The sequence below is a fragment of the Hordeum vulgare genome, chromosome 5H (genome assembly GCF_904849725.1).
Source record: "Hordeum vulgare subsp. vulgare chromosome 5H, MorexV3_pseudomolecules_assembly, whole genome shotgun sequence".
NCBI classification, from domain to species: domain Eukaryota; kingdom Viridiplantae; phylum Streptophyta; class Magnoliopsida; order Poales; family Poaceae; genus Hordeum; species Hordeum vulgare.
In genome coordinates, this window is record NC_058522.1 from 390,354,891 (window position 1) to 390,372,754 (window position 17,864).

General features: G+C 46.5%; 1 protein-coding gene across 1 annotated transcript; it reads right to left on the minus strand.

Annotated features, from left to right (window-relative positions):
• Positions 1-8,149: 8,149 nt before the first annotated feature.
• On the minus strand, positions 8,150-14,968 carry LOC123396030 (UDP-glucose 4-epimerase 4-like). Its single transcript, XM_045091060.1, has 9 exons — positions 14,269-14,968; positions 12,693-12,742; positions 12,440-12,575; positions 11,310-11,411; positions 11,003-11,230; positions 10,011-10,095; positions 9,408-9,490; positions 8,759-8,850; positions 8,150-8,677 (listed from the first exon to the last, which is right to left on the minus strand). Exons 1-9 carry the CDS (start codon positions 14,503-14,505, stop codon positions 8,566-8,568), a joined length of 1,125 nt encoding a protein of 374 aa, XP_044946995.1. The 5' UTR covers positions 14,506-14,968; the 3' UTR covers positions 8,150-8,565.
• Positions 14,969-17,864: the final 2,896 nt, after the last annotated feature.

The following is a 17,864-nucleotide window of genomic DNA, read 5'->3' on the forward strand; positions in this document are numbered from 1 at the left end:
TGCGGAGCACTGGCCCGGGGGTTGATTAAATTATCCTCGGGGTCCGAAAAGTCCCTATGCAATTTTATTAGGTTATTAGGCAAATGTAGTACCAAGGTTGGGCCTTGCGAGACCAGCTTTAATCTAAAACGAATTATCAAGGGGGTCCCCATAACAACCCCGATCGTGTTAGGAATGCTCAATTCTGGAACATAACACCGTTAGCGGAAACTAACGGGGCAAAGGTGGAACAAAACACCAGGATAGAAAGGCCGAGCCTTCCACCTTTTACCAAGTATATAGGTCCATTAAATTAAATAGCATTAATATATGGTGATAAGACAAGGAACCCATGTTATCACAAGGTAGCAACTACACCTGCAACTAGCAACGCTAACAACATGGATAAGCAAGCGGTAACATAGCCAATCAATGGTTTGCTAGGTCGAACAGGTTGAAGGTAATCATGGCATTGTTGAGAGGCTGATATTTAACATGTGGTAGGCATCGAGACATAAACGATAGAAGCGATAAAACTAGCATGGCAATGATAGAATGGTATCTGGGGAAATGGTCATCTTGCCTGAGATCCCGCTTGGAAGAAGAATAACTCCGGGAAGTCGGCGAACCACGTAGTCGAACGGGTCCTCACATGCCGACACGCTTGCGGAACTCTATTGAAACAGAGTAAACCAGAAACAAACATCAACACAAATATTCACCACACGATGCACAACACAAATGATGCATGAGCAGCTGAATGCATGCAAGTCACGACATGACAATTCACACAATCAAACACTACACATTAAGTGAAGCTCGATATGCAACGAGTTGCATATCGACGAAACTCCACGTTTAATTATTTAGTTCACTCCCGTTTATCTACACGCAATATTAAATGTTGTTAACATGGCAAAGGGGTGAAGCAGGTGATTCTACATGTCATCCTAGTCGGTTAACTCACAGAACATAGAACGAAGCTACGGTTACAAGAGACATGCAACACATGAATTTATGGCATTAATGCGTCATGCATGCTAGTTCATAACACCACGGGCAAGAAGAGAATGAAGAATGTGTCGCCATGGCGAACGAAAGGGAACCATGGCGGCAAAACGAAAATGGTGACACGACAACGTTCCGGTCCCGAAAACTCGAGGAGATACCGGTGCCAACGAATAGGGAGTGCGTGCGTGACATGCCATATAATGATGGGGTGACCCCGGTTATCGGGTTTCCATGTGCCACATGCATAAATATGGGGGGTACGTGCAACTAATGACATCTAATAAACGGGCAACAATGCAACTCATACAAACATGCATGTCTAGGCTAAAGATGAAATCGCAGAAGGGAAAAAAAGGAACATAGGTCGAATTGCAACATAGTGCAGCGGCCAAGGAATCTAAGCGTGTGCGTGAGTGCAACAAAAAGAAAAAGAAAGCATGGCAAAATGAGGGCTACATGGGACTTGAACCCAGGATCCCTTGGGTGGAGACTAAATGCACTAGCCAGCTCAGCTACACAATGAGTCTTATATAAATAAGTGTTTTGGACTAGATGAATTACGCCGTGGTGCAGGTCAACAGAAACAAGCGTAAAAAAATAAATGAGCATAGCTGGGATTCGAACCCCAGATCTCTGGGATGGAATCGGTTGACACAAGCTAGTGGGCTACGGCCATGAGACTGACAATATATAGCGTTCATACAGAAGAACTAGCTAAACCACACAGTGCAGAAGTGAAGCAAAATAAAAATAACCAGTGCCAAAGAAATGTGTCACGCATGGGACTCGAACCAGAGACCTCCAGGATGGTAGTTGGCCGCTCTAGCCAACTCAGCTAGCAAACTGCTTGTGAAAGAAAGCGATATCGAGGCTTTCTATAAGAAAACCTTCGGACGTTCTACAGGAAACAAAAACACACACGCACAACCTGCAGAGTTCAGTTCGTCAGGGACGAACGGATGAACGTGCGGGCGGCTGGAGGTTGGAAACGGGGCACGCATCGCGGGATCCGGTGCCTCTGGGCGCAGGACGACGTCCTCCTGCGAGGGGAGGCCAGATCCGAGGCGGAGGAAGCTCAAGCCAGCTACCATGGATGGGATTTCCTGCATAGAGAGAGAGGAAGAGATGAGACAGAGAGCAGGGGAGGAGAGGGAAACGAGGGGAAGGGGACCGAGGGACATGGGGTCCTGACCTGCTGGTGTTCGTCGGCGGCGGTGGCACTCAGGCGGCTCAGGGGCGCGACAGTGAGGGGCTCCAACGAGCTGGCTCGAACGCGGGTCGCTCGGGAGCTCGGGCTACGGGCGCGGTGGATACTACGAGCGGGTGGACGCTCACGCTACAGACGGCGGACGCGTCCAAGCGGAAGCGGCGGCTGGAGAACTACGGATGTGTGAGCTCGGGCACTAGAGGATCTGATGGTTGCGCCCTGGGTGTGATTGGCTCGCAGAAGAAATCGAGGAGGGGTTGCGGTTGCGCAGATGGGATCTGGGAGGATACCGAGGGAGATGATTGTGGGTGGCGACAGGCGACTGGGCCTGATTGGACTAGGGTTAGGGCTAGGTTCATCTAGACCCTCCGATTTAGATCGGATGGTCGAGATAATTAGGTTAGGGAGTCCAATAGACAAACCAAAGACGTTTTGCGGTAAAACAGTGTTGATCCAGATCCAACGGTCATGATCGCCGGGTTCGGGTTCCAGGAGATTTTTGGACTACGTCGCGCGTAGGGTCGATGCACTGTGCAGAGGGGCTAGGCGGAGATGAGAGGGAAAACGGGCACCCGACAACGTATTTAAAACACCGACAGACGTCCGACGATATACCGAATACGGTGCCGCTACGGTCGACCGTTCGGGTACCAGACGGACTCCGATCACGACGAAATTCGACAGGCGGCCAAGCTATAACTACTTACGACCGCATGCCAAGTTTCACCCCGATTAGAGAAAGTTTTACGCACACTTTAAAAACAGGGTTACGACCGATGCCGCGGGCGCGTGCGTGTGCGGTCGGGCTCAGAACGGACAACGACGTGAACCGGCAACTAACAACGGATGCAAGTTTGAAAACTGGCGGCAACGGAGATGCCGATGCAATGCAGATGATGCGAATGATGCGATGACGATGCCACAAATAAAATAAGCCACACGACGAAAACGGAATAGAAGGGGAATCTTCTGGAACGTCGGCATCAGGTTGTCACATCTTCGTCCCCTCGCGGCGGCGACGTGAAAGAGGTAGCAACTCTATCAAGGCAATCTCATTTGGTCATCATCAACCAAAAATTCACTCGGATAAGAGTAGAAGATCAAGTACTTACGCAGAGGCGAGTGGAACGACAATCCTCATCCTAGGCAGAGCCTTCCGAGGTTTGGGTCCGCTGGGCTTGGGCACCTTTGCAGGTTGTTCTACTGGTTCTCCAGACGATCCCCTGACGCGCTTGGCACTCCTGCCACTTGATGCCAAAGGTTTTCTTGATGTGCCCACGGGGTCATGACGCTGCTTGGTCTAAGGCTCATGGCGAGAAGGAGATGAATCTTCCTCCTCGCTCTCCTCCGACTCCTCCTCCTCGGTCTCTTCGCTGTCATCGACATAATCCTCTCTCTCTGCGCTATCCTCCATGCTCCCTTCATCAAGATCGAGTGTGTTGCCATTCGGGACCGGAGAATGCAAGTTAGTCCACTCCTGCAAGATACCATCCACAAGATCAGTCGACAAGGAAATTGCAAGCACTCGGTTTGAACGCAAAAATATTCAACAGAGAAGAACTAACCTTGTTTGTCGGTGGGTTTTCAGCTGAGAAGGGCAGGACCCTTTTCGCCCCCATCGGATTATCACAAGCACCAGCTATTCCGCGGATCCACTTCGCTACCGTGTCTTCATTCACTTCCTCAGGATGAGACCGAGTGGAGTCCTCAGGACATGTGTAATGCCACATAGTGTGGTCCCGAGCCTGGAGAGGCTGGATGCGTCTGCCAAGGAAGGTCTCTAACAAATCCATTCCTGTCACTCTGTTGCGGACCAGACCAATCAGCGCTTTGACCAAGGGATCCACCTGAGTTTTCTCCTCCTTCGTCAACACTAACGTCCTCGGAGCACTCGGTCGCTCTAGAGTAAAGGGAGGGAGTCCACTCGACATATTCGGGCAAGCGACATCATTACAGTACAACCAAGTGGCTTGCCAGTTGTGAACCGTCTCAGGAAAGGTCATGGCAGGATAGCTACTTTTGGCTATCTTCTGAAGCTCTAACCCCCCACACAACTGGATCACACGAGTCTTGTCATCAGTCGGATTGACTTTCTTCACCGACTGCGAACGCACGGTGAAGATAGATTTAAAGAGTCCCTAGTGAGGAGGACACCCCAAGAAACACTCACACAAGGTTATAAAGCAAGAAAGATGTGCAATGGCATTCAGAGGAAAATGATGCAACTGCGCCCCAAAGAAGTTCAAGAACCCCCGAATGAAAGGATGGAGCGGCAGAGAGAAACCTCTTTCGACGTGGGTCAGGAGGAGAACCCACTCTCCCCTCCCACGGCTCGGGCTCGATCTCATCTCCAGGAAGCCTCCAAGACTTGTCTGCCAACATGCCATGCTCGGCGAGGTCGAGGAGATCCTCCTTCCGCACAGTGGATGGGAGGAAACCCCCTGGATCCAGCCTAGCAGCACAGCTTGCTTCTTTGACTTGGTAACGCCCTTCTTCTTCGCCTTCTCCAGCTTGCCGGTCTGCCCGTTCGTCATAGTGGCAGCGTGAGATTGGTTGCTTCGGTTTGCGTTGGTGGCTAAGGAGAAGGAAGAGCAGAGGAGAGGCAGAAGACGATGTCGTTCCAAACCCTAGCGTTGGGGGCTTTTATAACCAGCCGACTGGGTCGCTAGCAAGTGGGCCCTCGACTTATCCCTTCGCAGGACACCGCGAGATACGTGGCGGAGATAGAGGCGCAGGAATTGAGGCGACGGGATCCACTTGATGGCGATGATGTCATCACCGCGTAACCGCGGCAACCGAAATTTTCAAATCCCAGAAAATCCGGAGCTGACAGGGTGACTGGTCACATCAAAAGATCCTGTCAGACGCACCGTTTCGTTTGCTCACTCGGATCTTCAAATCCACTCAGATATTTTGTACCAAGCAGAATTGATCAAGGCGAATGACGAAGATTAGAATCGACATCCAATTCGGCGAAACTTTGAAGAGCATTCAAGTTCAGTCTGCTACATCAAGATTTACAGATTCACCTTCACCACTCAAACCTCGATCCATTCGGGGGCTTATGATGGGGTTATAGCCCCAGGGTAGGGTCATAGGCCTGACATATAAGTCCTACCCAAGGTCACCTCATTATTAGCTTAAAGGTCACAAGATACCTACCGACTGGATTAAGACATCCTCTTGTCTAGTCGGTAGAAAAGCACTCGGAGATCATCTTATACTCGACGATTGGATTCCACTCGGTGAAGACCAGAAATCAGTCGACATAGAAGGCCAGAAGCCACTCCAGCGAGGCTAACAGTCAGACGTTAGACTACTGTAGTTAATATCATTTATGGCATACGTTACCTGTAACGTATGCATTCAGTCTCACTTATTGCACCCTTGAAGGCTGGACAATTATGAGGGACAACACACTCTATATAAGTCACCCCTCCCCTGTGGGACAAGGGTTCGCATTCTGTAACACCTATATTCCACTCGACACAAAACCTCTAGAGCACTGAGACATAGGGATGTTACCTCCATCGAAGAGGGGCCTGAAATCATAAAACCTTGTCGTAGATAGGACTCTATCCTCTACTTTCGTACCCTATACATCTACTGTCAGGCTTATACCCACGACACCTCATTCAGAAGGGAAATCGCCGGCTTCATGGAACAGAAGGTAGCTGGCTCCGGCTCCATGGAGGTCGGCGGCTACATGGGATGTGAGGTGGCTAGCGGATAGAAGTTGGCATCCTGATGATCCTTCATGTGAAAGAACGAAGAGACATGACAGATCGGTTCACGAGGGAAAGAATAAAGAAAACCAGTTTTTTTAAAGCTAAAGTGCCGATGGAATTTACGATAGTACGTGTGATCTCTTTCCTAAAGAACGTATAGAACATGCATAACATATACAGCATCTACTTCCTAAGTAGGTCATGCGTGGCGTCTAGCTTTTGTATGGTTTAAAGTGTTAACCAAAGGAATACACCTTATAATCTGAATAGTTTAAAAAAAAACTATGGGGGCTGCTACGCATCCTCCGCCACCTCAACGGCTGTTGGATGTATCGGTGCAGCCGTCCGATCTACGTCCCCGCATTCAATAGTTCCTGAAACAGAGGTCGAGTTGCAGAAACAATAGCCGCGTTGCGAAAACAACGATCGTGTTGCAAAAAAAAATTCTGAAATAACGGTCACATTGCAGAAAATAATTTACACAACTCCTGAAACAATGGCTGAGTTGAAACAACAACCCCGTTGCAGAAATGTTGCAGGCTCAGTTGCGGAGCAGCCTCGATGGCGGAGGGCGACGGACAGGTTGGCGGCGGAGGTCCGCGGGGCCACGAGCAGGGGCGGCGGCGGAGGGCGCGCGGGGTCGCGGGCGAGTAGGGGCGACGGGCCGCGAGCAGGGCGGCAGGCAGGACGGCGCGCGGAGGGGTGGCGGGGCCACAACAGGCCGGCAGCGGTGGGTGGCTGGGCCACATCAGGCCAACGACGGAGGGGCGGCGAGGCCGCAGCAGGCCGGCAGCGCGAGGTCGTCGGAGCCGAGGCTGAGGCGGAGGCACGGACTGAGCAGTTTTCTGAAACAACTGCCCAGTTTCAGAATCGCGGGCACGGTCGGTTAGATGGAGTAAGATCCAACGAACGAGGAAGCGGTGGACAGTTTGTTCGGATCCATCGATGAAAGTTAAAGAGTTTTTCAAAAACTCTACCCCCTACATCTAGGAACCGAGGGAGTAATAAATATATCGAGTAGAATGGCTAGCTAGATGACCTATAGTACATCATCAATTGTTGGATAAGAAATTGATCAATAATTCGATGAGGTTATGACTTACAGAGTCAAGACTTAGGACGGGCCTTCCGATCCTCACTCGTATCCTCATGGCGTGACTAAAGATATTAGTCGTACACATGCTCAATGGAGAAACAATCCTAAATCTGGAAATCAAGACCATATTACAGTGTAGCCTTAGTGCAGCACTATTTCATTATTCATGCATTGGTAGGAACAGGAGTAGTATAGTATAGAAAGTTACCTACGATTGGTGTGGTGCGGCAAACGAGGCGGAGATCGGCTAACAAGTTTTGCACAGCGTTGCCCTGATCAAGTCCCGCTCGCGCAAGAGAGTCATGATGACGGACGACGCCAGCAGCCAGCTTTCCAGGCGAGATCGTTTCTTCTTTCTCGTCAGCGTCGGCCTCATCGTCGCCGTCGTCGAAGTCTGTGGCCGGGCTCCCTAGAGCCTACCGTCTCCGTCGCTCCGTTCACCTCCGGGCATGAAGTTCTATTGTTGACGCCGATCGGGAGTCGAGTCGACGCTGAGGTTGATTGGTTTTCAAGGCGTCGCCAAGTGAATAGGGTGAATTCTGGATTAGGGCAGGGCGACGTTTTGCCTCTCTATGGCTCGACGCACAACGGGGCGTGGGGCGGCTCTACGGACCGCGTGGTTAGCATTATCCGCGTATATGCTTGGCAAAAGTATCTCCATATATCGGACATCGGTGAGGCGATTGCGTTTTCCACGGGTATATAAGCAACAGATCGCGTTTTCCACGGGTATATAAGCAACAGATCATCACAAGGCATATGCATCTCTGCACGCTGAGTGTATGCGGGTGTATACGTGCACTGCACAAAGGTTAGAGGGATTATGTTATCCTCAGTGCTTGCATTTATTCCTGAATTTATTTCAGGATTTCCAACGATGTGTATTTAATGAAAGAAAACATTTTTATCGATGACGAGGTGTCTATGATGACTTCGTAAGTTTTAAAATGATATGTCAGCCCAGTCTCTCGAGGGTGCTCATAAGGATAGGATGTGTGTGTACGTTTACAGGGTTAAGTGTATGCGCAATGCATACCCACAAAGCTCAAAAAACCCAGACGGCAGAGTTTTTTTTTCTTTCTAGAATATGCAAAAGCTTGCGTATCATGTACCGCGATGGCAGAGTAGTAGACTAAATTTCTGATATATATACACAGGAGGGGCAACACGCTGCATGAAAGAAAGATACAACCAAGCTGAGTGTATTACTGTGGCTCGTCTAATTACTATTACAGCACAGGCACAAAAAAGGATTCGTATACAGCTGCTAGGCAATGCAACTCAATTAGCAGTAAAAGAATTGAATTAGCTGGTTGACTATAGCAAGCTAGCAAATCTTCCTAGAACAATCTCGACGAAAAAAATATATGCAGGAGGAAGATAGATTTTGTACCAATACCGGAAGAGCAACAGAGCAACCTTTCTCTAATCTCGTAACTTTCTCTGTATGATGACTGGCCGACTAGATCTACACCGATCCCAGCTCGTAGGCACTAAGTTGCATGTACAGGTGAGTCCACACGGACCGATCCGCGTTGTTCAGTTCAGTGTGAATTGCCGTTCTGCTTGGTCGAGTCGGGTGACCCGTACCCGTAAGGGTTCTTGCTAGCCCAGTTCCACTGGTCCCTGCACATCTCCGTGATGCCATACTTTGCTCTGTACACAGAAGAACAACATTTAGTTACCAGAGGAATGTCGCCGCTGGCAAAAATTGTAGATAGTCTGTTAGTAGCTTACTTCCAGTTGAGTTCTCTCTCTGCTTTACCAGTTCCTGCAAAGAGAATCTCCGCGTCACCAGGGCGGCGCTGACCGACGACCAGCGGGATTTTCTAACAAAGGAAACACAGACATATGCATAAGAAAAGAAGGCACAAGAAGAAACCAACTCATACAAATTTTCCTATCATTGGCATTTGGCAGGAGAGTTAAACGTCGTCTGGTCAAGCGTGGCATGGTAACACTGCAAGATACAGTTAACTCTACTTGCAAATTCTAGCAATCGCCCATAAACTTTCTATGGGCAATTGTATGATGAATCGTAGAATTTTCACACATCTACTTGTAACCAGCACAAAGGGGCTTAGCATCATAACAGTCTGTTCACCCAAACAAGTACTAGCTACTCCATGTTTGTGCTTTGTAATAAGAAAACTTCATCTTGGCAATAATTGAAGCAACTACACAATTCCTGATCCTAACTTTCCTGTGCAATGCAATTGTCAGTTGTCAATTTGCAAAGACTCTCAGCTTAAGCCTCTAAAGCCCTATGCAATCTGCTGAATAAATCCAAGGATTGCTTGGCATACTGTTACAGTTGAGCAGATTGTATCATAGAGTATATGCTAACCAGCAAAACATACCATGTAAAAAGAAAATACATGCATACCTTTCCAGAAGCCTTCTCGAATGCATTTACTATCTCCAACACTGACGTCCCTTTTCCAGTTCCAAGGTTGTATGGTTCACATCCTGCATGATGAGTTGAATTTTAGCAGGAGATCAAACTACATAGCAAACTGGTACATCGAGCATCCTGTGCATTTAGATGTAGAAGAAATTGGAGTTTGAGCACTCAATACTTGCAGCATGGACTCCAAAGTGAAAGCATCAAATAAAAATAAAATTATTTCTCTATGTTTAATGGCTAGGGGATTTGCAATGCACAAGAGTTTAGCGGTTGAGTACTTAGTTGTTACATACATATGTATGGAAAATGATACTACCTCCTTTCGAGTTTACAAGGCCCACGTGCATTTTGAGGACAACTTTGATAATCAATTTGATTAACAAAATATTAATTATATGCCATAAAAATATATCCATGAATTCGTGTTCAAAAAAGATTCCAATGGTATAATTTTTAGGGCACACAACTCATATTATTGGTCGAATTGGTGGTCAAAATAAATCTCAGAATGCATGCGGGCCTTGTAAACCTAAAAGGAGGGAGTAAAACGCATTCGTGATGAGTGCAGTCAATTGTGCAAACCTATGTTAGACGAACTATCAAAAAGCTTCCGTAGTGCAGCAATATGCCCCTCAGCAAGATCAAGCACATGAATATAATCTCGTACCTGCACAAAAGGCAAAAGTGTGTCCTTAGTAGATGAGAAAAACTTAACTGCAGGTTTCCTAACAATATTCACAAAATGATTCACTGGCATTCAGGCAATAGCACATCAAAAAAAATGCAGGACAAGACTTTTTTCAAATGGCATTGCCTGTCTCAGATGTAGGATGTGGTTTTATTTGTTGTCCTCTTTGCTTATATTTTGTTGTAAGCCAGGCATTAGGAGTCTGATTTGCACTTTAATGTAAATTTTGATGGCATCAGAAGTACCCGGGATCCACATGATAACATGTTATTAGCATATCATCATGTGGTAGCATTGTGGATTTGTCTCCGGAGGAGAAACTGATGACATCAATGCATCATTCATTAAGTTGCTAAGAAGATCGAACCAGATAGATATGTTTTACAGGTCTATACGTTGATGACTTGGGCAAACCAATAGTAAAGATATACAAAACTCAGTTATTGAAAAAAAGATATACAAAGCTAACGAAAAGTTCTAAGTTGCACAATGGAACAAAGTCTGAGGGCAACCATTTCTAGTTATATAACTTGTCTCAAGTACTATGATTATTTTTCTTCAGTTATTTGTTTGCAAAAATACTACTATATCTTAGTAAGAGCTACACAATTCCATTACTTGCTATGAAATTTTGTAACTAGGGGACCAACTTGAGGAACTGTTGCTGCGACCACTCTTCTAGAGTTTGATCCATTCATATTTCAGAAAACACGTAGAGGACTAGAAAAGAGCTACTGCACTGTGCACCAATGCACTCCTACTACATAATTACTAATGTTTAGTAGTTGATGGGACATGAACTGAATGAACCGAAATGGTTTCACCAAATTTAAAATTCCGCGGTGAAGTACTAGCTGACTGAGAATAGCATGTGAAAGAAAAATACCCCAGTCCCATCTTTAGTTGCATAGTTATTTCCAAAGATTGTCACTGACGGCCTCCTCCCAACAGCAACTTGCTGAACGAAGGGCATAAGGTTGTTTGGAACTCCACGTGGGTCTTCACCAAGGTATCCACTGGGGTGAGCCCCAACCGGGTTGAAATACCTAAGTAAAATGATCCTCCACTCAGAATCTGACCGGTATATATCACGGCATATCTCCTCAGCCATAAGCTGCAATTAATGTGCATCACTACAATCAGTTAAAAGACTCAATGTAAAGATTGTGCGTAGGAAAAGAACTATAACATGCCTTGGTTCTGCCATATGGATTGTGCGGAAGGAGAGGAAACTCCTCTGTGCAGGGTGAGTTCTTAGGTGATCCATAAACTGCAGCTGATGATGAGAACACCAACTACAACATTTGAACACATAAACATATGTCACTATCAGTCTGGTATGAACAAGAAAAATAACTGAATGAGCCTCAACAAACTGTCGATAGTTAACAGAATCATTAAGACAAATAAATTTTAACTACATATATCAAGAAAACCATGAATGTGCTAACCATATCTAGGAAATGCATGGATCAGTTGTTACAATTTATAGAAGTTGGAGCTAGGGGCAGCTATAGGACGGCGGTTCGACCCGCATGTTGTATGGTGCTGAGTGTTGACCGACTAAAAGGCGACATGCTCAACAGTTAGGTGTGGCGGAGATGCACATACTGAGATGTATGTGTGGCCACACAAGGAAGGACCGAGTCCGGGATGATGATATACGAGATAGTGTTCGGGTAGCACTGATTGAAGAGAAGTTTGTCGAACATCGTCTGAGATGGTTTGGGCATATTCGGTGCAGGCCTCCAGAAGCTCTAGTGCATAGCGGACGGCTAAAGCGTGCTGATAATGTCAAAAGAGGTCGGGGTAGACCGAAGAAGTCCGTAAAGAGAGACCTGAAGGACTGGAGTATCACCAAAGAACTAGCAATGGACAGGGGTGCGTGGAAGCTTGCTATCCATGTGCCAGAACCATGAGTTGGTCGCGAGATCTTATGGGTTTCACCTCTAGCCTACCCCAACTTGTTTGGAACTAAAGGCTTTGTTGTTGTTGCTGTTGTCGGAGCTAGGAGCAGCTACAATAAGCGGTCTAAAAGTGCATCCTACTGCAGCCTGATACATCATAATTATATTGGAAAGCTTGGAAAGCAGAGGGCCTAAATTTTAATTTAAAATGAGATGTACCAATAGAATTTCTCCTACAAAATGCAATATGATATTCTAAACAATTAGTGACATTTGTATGTTAAAGGCTACTGGTGTTCAAAGCACTACCAAGAAGCATATTACAGTCTAAATAATGAATTATATCAGTTAAGGTAGTTTGTGCACATGAGGTCAGAGAGTACAAGGTATCTTGTGGATACATCACTTGTAAGTACCTTCTTGCATTCATGGGCTGCCATAACTTTCAAAAGATTTATTGTGCCAGCAATGTTATGGTCATAGTAAAACAATGGCTTCTGTACACTTTCACCGACAGCTTTCAGTCCAGCAAAGTGAATAACAGCATCAAATCTGGAAAACATGTAATTCAAGAATGTAAATGCCATTACACATAGCAAGAAGCCAAAGCACTAAACAATTAAATAATGAACATAAGTACATTGATTACTAATATAGATTGTGGTGCACCTTGTGGAAGCAAAAACAGCGTCCAGTGCATCCTCGTCACGGATATCAACCTGCAGAAGCAGATAAGTGTCTGGTGTTCCATTATATGTTCATGTAGAGCAATTTATAAGCAAGATATCCATAAGGATTAAATAGATACTCAAATTTTGCTATCCAAATCAAACTGTAATACAAGAAGCAATAGATTCCCTTGAGTCATCATTTAAATGCTTCATATAGTAAAAAAATCATTTGCTTTGACAAAAAACATAATTACATTAACATAGTCACCTTTTTCATTTCCACAGTTCCACGTTCAGATGGATTTGGCCGTTTGTTTATGAACTAAACACTTAGATTTGGTCAATAACAATAAAAGACAATACAAAGTTTGGATTAATTCCCGGTCAAAAGGAATTTTGACTAATGAGCTAACCACCTTGTTTTTTTTCAATGACAATAACAAAATAATCAAACTATCATAGCCAAGTGTAAAAGATGTGCAGCATTGATGTGAATGTGATAAGCTGTGAATTAACCAAACAAGGCAGTGGCAATGTGCACACCTTACGAAGTGGACAGTTGCAAATCAAGTTCTCAACTACCAACCTAAGTGACACCTTAAAAATGTAATCAACCCAAAATATAACTTCTAAATCACTGTCACGCAGAAATTTACCAGTGGTTCTATTTGTAGCTCACAGTCATTCCAGTTATTCATAAATTACAGGCTTACAGCATAGCGCCAAAAAATTCAAATTATGGTGCGCTGTAAGCATTTTTTTAATATGCAGGCACGCCATGCAGTAAACTGCCAATAACCAACAATGTCGAACAAAGAGATAGGAGATATATAAACGCCTCACCGGCTTCAATCTACCATTATCAAGTAGTACAACATCAGTAGAACAAATAAAGTTATGAAATCTATGTTTTACGGAATTCTCTGAGAATCTGCAGCCCAGATGCCACCAATATGCGAATTGATCACAGATACCCTGCATTTGCTACGGCATGACTGACGTTCTCACATTCTGAGTACCCACATTCACAGTTTCACAGAACTGTTGACCAAAACTAATCCACATCATTTTGGCTAGTTGGCATATACCAGAACAAAACGAAATCCCCTTCACAAAATCCACCAACATAACCACAAGCAAATCGTCAAATTGAACACAAAGTCATCTAAAAATGATGGCTCCAGGCCCCACAACAGCAGCGGGGAGATCTGCATTGCGTGTAACGAGTCTCAAATCACCCAGAATGGTAAGTAAGCGCAAACGAATCTTAGCGGGCCGAATATTCCCAACTCCAAATGTAACCAAGAAGCAAGCAAATTCCCCCCATAATGCGTCAGAACTAGAGTGATTAAACATGCCAAAATCCCGAAAACAACTATTCCGTGGGCACACGCCAGGAATGTAGATCTTTCATTATCATCTAGAAAAAGCACAGGGGACGTGGCCGGCACGTCAAGCACGAGATGAGATCTATCCTCGAACTAGGGACCACCCAATCGACCGGCGATGACGAGGGGAGAAGCAATGTATCTAAGGAGGGGTGGGGGCGTAGCAGCGGAGGCGGGCGGCTTTACCTTGTGGAAGGAGAGGTTCCGCGCGTGTTCCCCGGCGAGCGCGGCGACGCGGCGGACGGCGAGCTCGGAGGAGTTCTCGAGGCTGTCGACGACGACGGCGCGGAAGCCCGCGGCGAGCAGCTGCAGCACGGCGTGGCTGCCGATGTAGCCGGCCCCTCCGGTAACCAGCACGGTCCTGGTCGGGCCCGAGGACCCGTTGGCCCCCGACGACCCGTTGGCCGCCCCGTTGACCGCCATCGGCGGGGAAATTCCTCCTCGCTGGCGTGGATCTGCCGGTCGAGGGAGGGAGGGAGGGAGCGAGCGAGCGGAGCGGAGGAGGAGACAGGCAGAGGCAGGGGGGATGAGATGGGCTGGGGCTGGGGCTGGGGCTGGGGCTAGGGGCAGTGGAAGAAAATTTGAATGGTCTCGGTCCGAGTTCGTCCGGGGTTGCCGCACGCCAGTGGACAGGAGGGCGTGTCGGCGGGGCCCGCGACCCAGTGACAGACGGGCCGGCTTGCTTTGGCTCGGCTGCTACGCTCCTGCGACCGCGCAGCGCGGGCCCGTGACGCTGCCTGTCGGTGCCGCGGCTCGTTGCGTTGCGTCACAGGGAGAGGGGTGGCGTCTGCGTGCGCCCTCGTCGTCGGCTCGACATGGGCGCGACGTGGACGCGGACGCGGGGATGGAAGGAATCATTCCGTCGACTGAGTAGGTCGTCGCTGGACTAGTCGCCTTGCGCTTCAGCTTTGCTTGCTTGTTTATTGTTTCATGATTCGATGCCGTGGAGACGTGTTGGTTTGGCGAGGACGGCTGCTTTCGTGGCCCTAGAACCTAGACCTCATGATTAATATGGACACCGACAAGTGACAGAGGTGCGATCTGAGATGGTTAGTTGTTGTTGTTTTTTAACCATGGTTCAAGTCCTGTTCTCAGCACATATGCACGCATTTTTTAGATTTATCTCAGTCATTTCGACGATGTTTATTTAATTTAGTAAGAGAGGACGTTCTTAATCTTAAAATGGTGCGCGGACGTAGGTTTATAGGCATGTAAGTGAACATCTATCTGTATTGTGTTAAAAAATGACCCGTGACAGTGGTGCAAATGCCTAGATGTATGCTCCTTCCACATTTCAATGAAACACTAGCAAAAGGGTCCATGCGTTGCAACGGGAGAAAGAAATACCACACAGCACACGCTCTTAATTTATAAAAAATGTCTATAATTTGAGAATTTATAGTTACGATATAAATAAAGATGGTCTTATCCTACAAAAATGCAGTTCAAAATTTCACAGGTCTTCTATTTTAACACGGCTTGCATGTAGATTTAATACGTACAAAGAATCAGTCAAGTGACCTTTCAGTTTCATCTCGAATCCTGATTTTGTTGACGTGTTCATCCCCAACCCGGATGAGTACCGGTATGAAAGAAAGACAAATAATGACTTATTTATTAAGATTGCGCCCTAGATAGTATTTTTTATTAAACGTTTAACAGATAAAATAATATCATATTTAAATTCTACATATTTTTTAATCAAATTCCATGTATAATATGTTAAATTTAGAGTTACAGTTTAAAAGATATGAGTATTTAAAAAAATATTTAATATGTACTACAAGTTTAATGTCATAAACAGTAAGGGCTTTTTTGTAATATCACCTCGGTGGGTTTTCCGACGGAAGCGATAGCCTCTTTATTATTAGGTAAAGATATGTCCTTGTTGCTAGACTTGAATATGTTTATATATTACGTGTTTATGATAATCATGATGACATAATTTTATACCAAATGGATGTTAAAAGTAGTTTTTCTTAGTGATGCAATTGGAGAAGTATATGCTAAATAACCTTTAGTTCTTCCGAGTGAAGGGCTTCCGTTGAGTGAAGGGAGAAAGTCTCCAAGTGGATGTTCTACCGAGTAACCCATGCACCATGGCGAGTCAGTCGGAGCCTTCCTTGTAATCTTAAGTCTTCAATGTAGTGCCCTTAGGTAGGACATCTAGGTCAGGCCTATGACCCTACCCTAGGTACATATCCCCATCATTAGCCCCCCGAATGGATTGGGGTTCGAGTGAGAAAGGGGTCGATGCAGATTCTGGTAAGACACGCAAACTTCGAATGCACTTCAGAGCTTAGTAGAAGTGTGCGTCAATTGAAGTCTTTGTTGTTCACCCTGATCGATTCTGTCTTGAAATGCATCCGAGTGAACTTGAACATGAAAATTGGTCCGAGTGATCAACAGGGTCTGTTGATGCGACGGGTCGCTTCGTCAGCCCCAGATTTCACGGGATTCAAAAATTTGGCAAGCGCGCCCCGTGCGGTGATGACGCAACAACGAGGGCAAGTGGGAGAATGACGCCTCGATTATCGTGCCGCCTTAATTGCCACGTATCGCACTTCCTCTGTTACCGGGATAGACAGAGATCTGGCGGCCCCATAGGTCAGCAACTCACTCGGGCGGCTATGAGATGGGACAACACTAGGGTTGGAATAGTGCTCCTCCTCAATTCCCCTCTTTTTCTTCATCACCTCTGTATCACGAGCGCCACTTAGATCCGTCTCCACCACTGCCGTTGAAATGACGAAGGGGAAGACAGGGAAGCTCGAGCGGGCAAAGAAAGGAGCTAATGCCAAGTAGCCGTCGGGCGCCCGATCTAAGCCTCCGCCGGGGTGGATCCAGGGGGATTTCCTCCCGTCGACCGTCAAGGAGGTGGACGTCCTGAACCTTGTCACCGACGGGCTGATAGCCGCCGATTCATGGAGGTTGTCGGGGGGAGAAGTCGAGTCGGAGCCATGCGAAGGTGAGAGAGTCCTCCTCCTCACCCACGTCGAGCGAGGTTTTTCTTTGCCTCCTCACACATTCATCTACGGGTTCTTAAACTTCTTCGGTGCTCAACTCCACCACTTTCCTCCAAATACTATTGCATACCTTGCTGCGTTCATAACGTTGTGTGAATGCTTCTTGGGTCGTTCCCCTCATTGGGGACTGTTCAAACATATCTCACTATACGTTATCAGTCGATAAAGAAAGCCACGTCATCCAGCTGCGTGGTGGTCTGGGGCTCCAGAAGAGGAGTAAGAGTGTGTTTCCGCAAATGATGATGATGAGATGATGTATATACTTCTCGCCCCTCGTTGGATACCCGGAAGGTGGAGATGTAGTCAACAACAAATTTCCCTTACACGGAGACTATAAGGTTTATCGAACCAGGAGAACTCCTAGGCTCAACAAGTAGGTGTCTTCCACCCTGGCGCTAGCAGAACACGTTGACCTACACACAGAACAAATAACTTTGCTCCCAACGAGTACAGAGAGGTTGTCAATCTCTCCGGCCTTGTAGTTTGCAAAGGATCAAAACACAAGCGGGAAGGTAATAGTGATTGCAACAGAAAAGTAAATGATGGAGGTGCAAACAATGATGGTGATATGGACCGGGGTCACATGATGTTCACTAGTGATGTCTCTCTCCCAAAAGACGATAACCAACTATGCTTGGGTAAACAAATCACAGTTGGGCAATTGACAGAATTATGATCGCACCGCAATGCTAATTATGCTCCTTGATAGTTAGAGGTTCAATAGTAATGGGCAGTACACCAAGACAAGTAGACCGT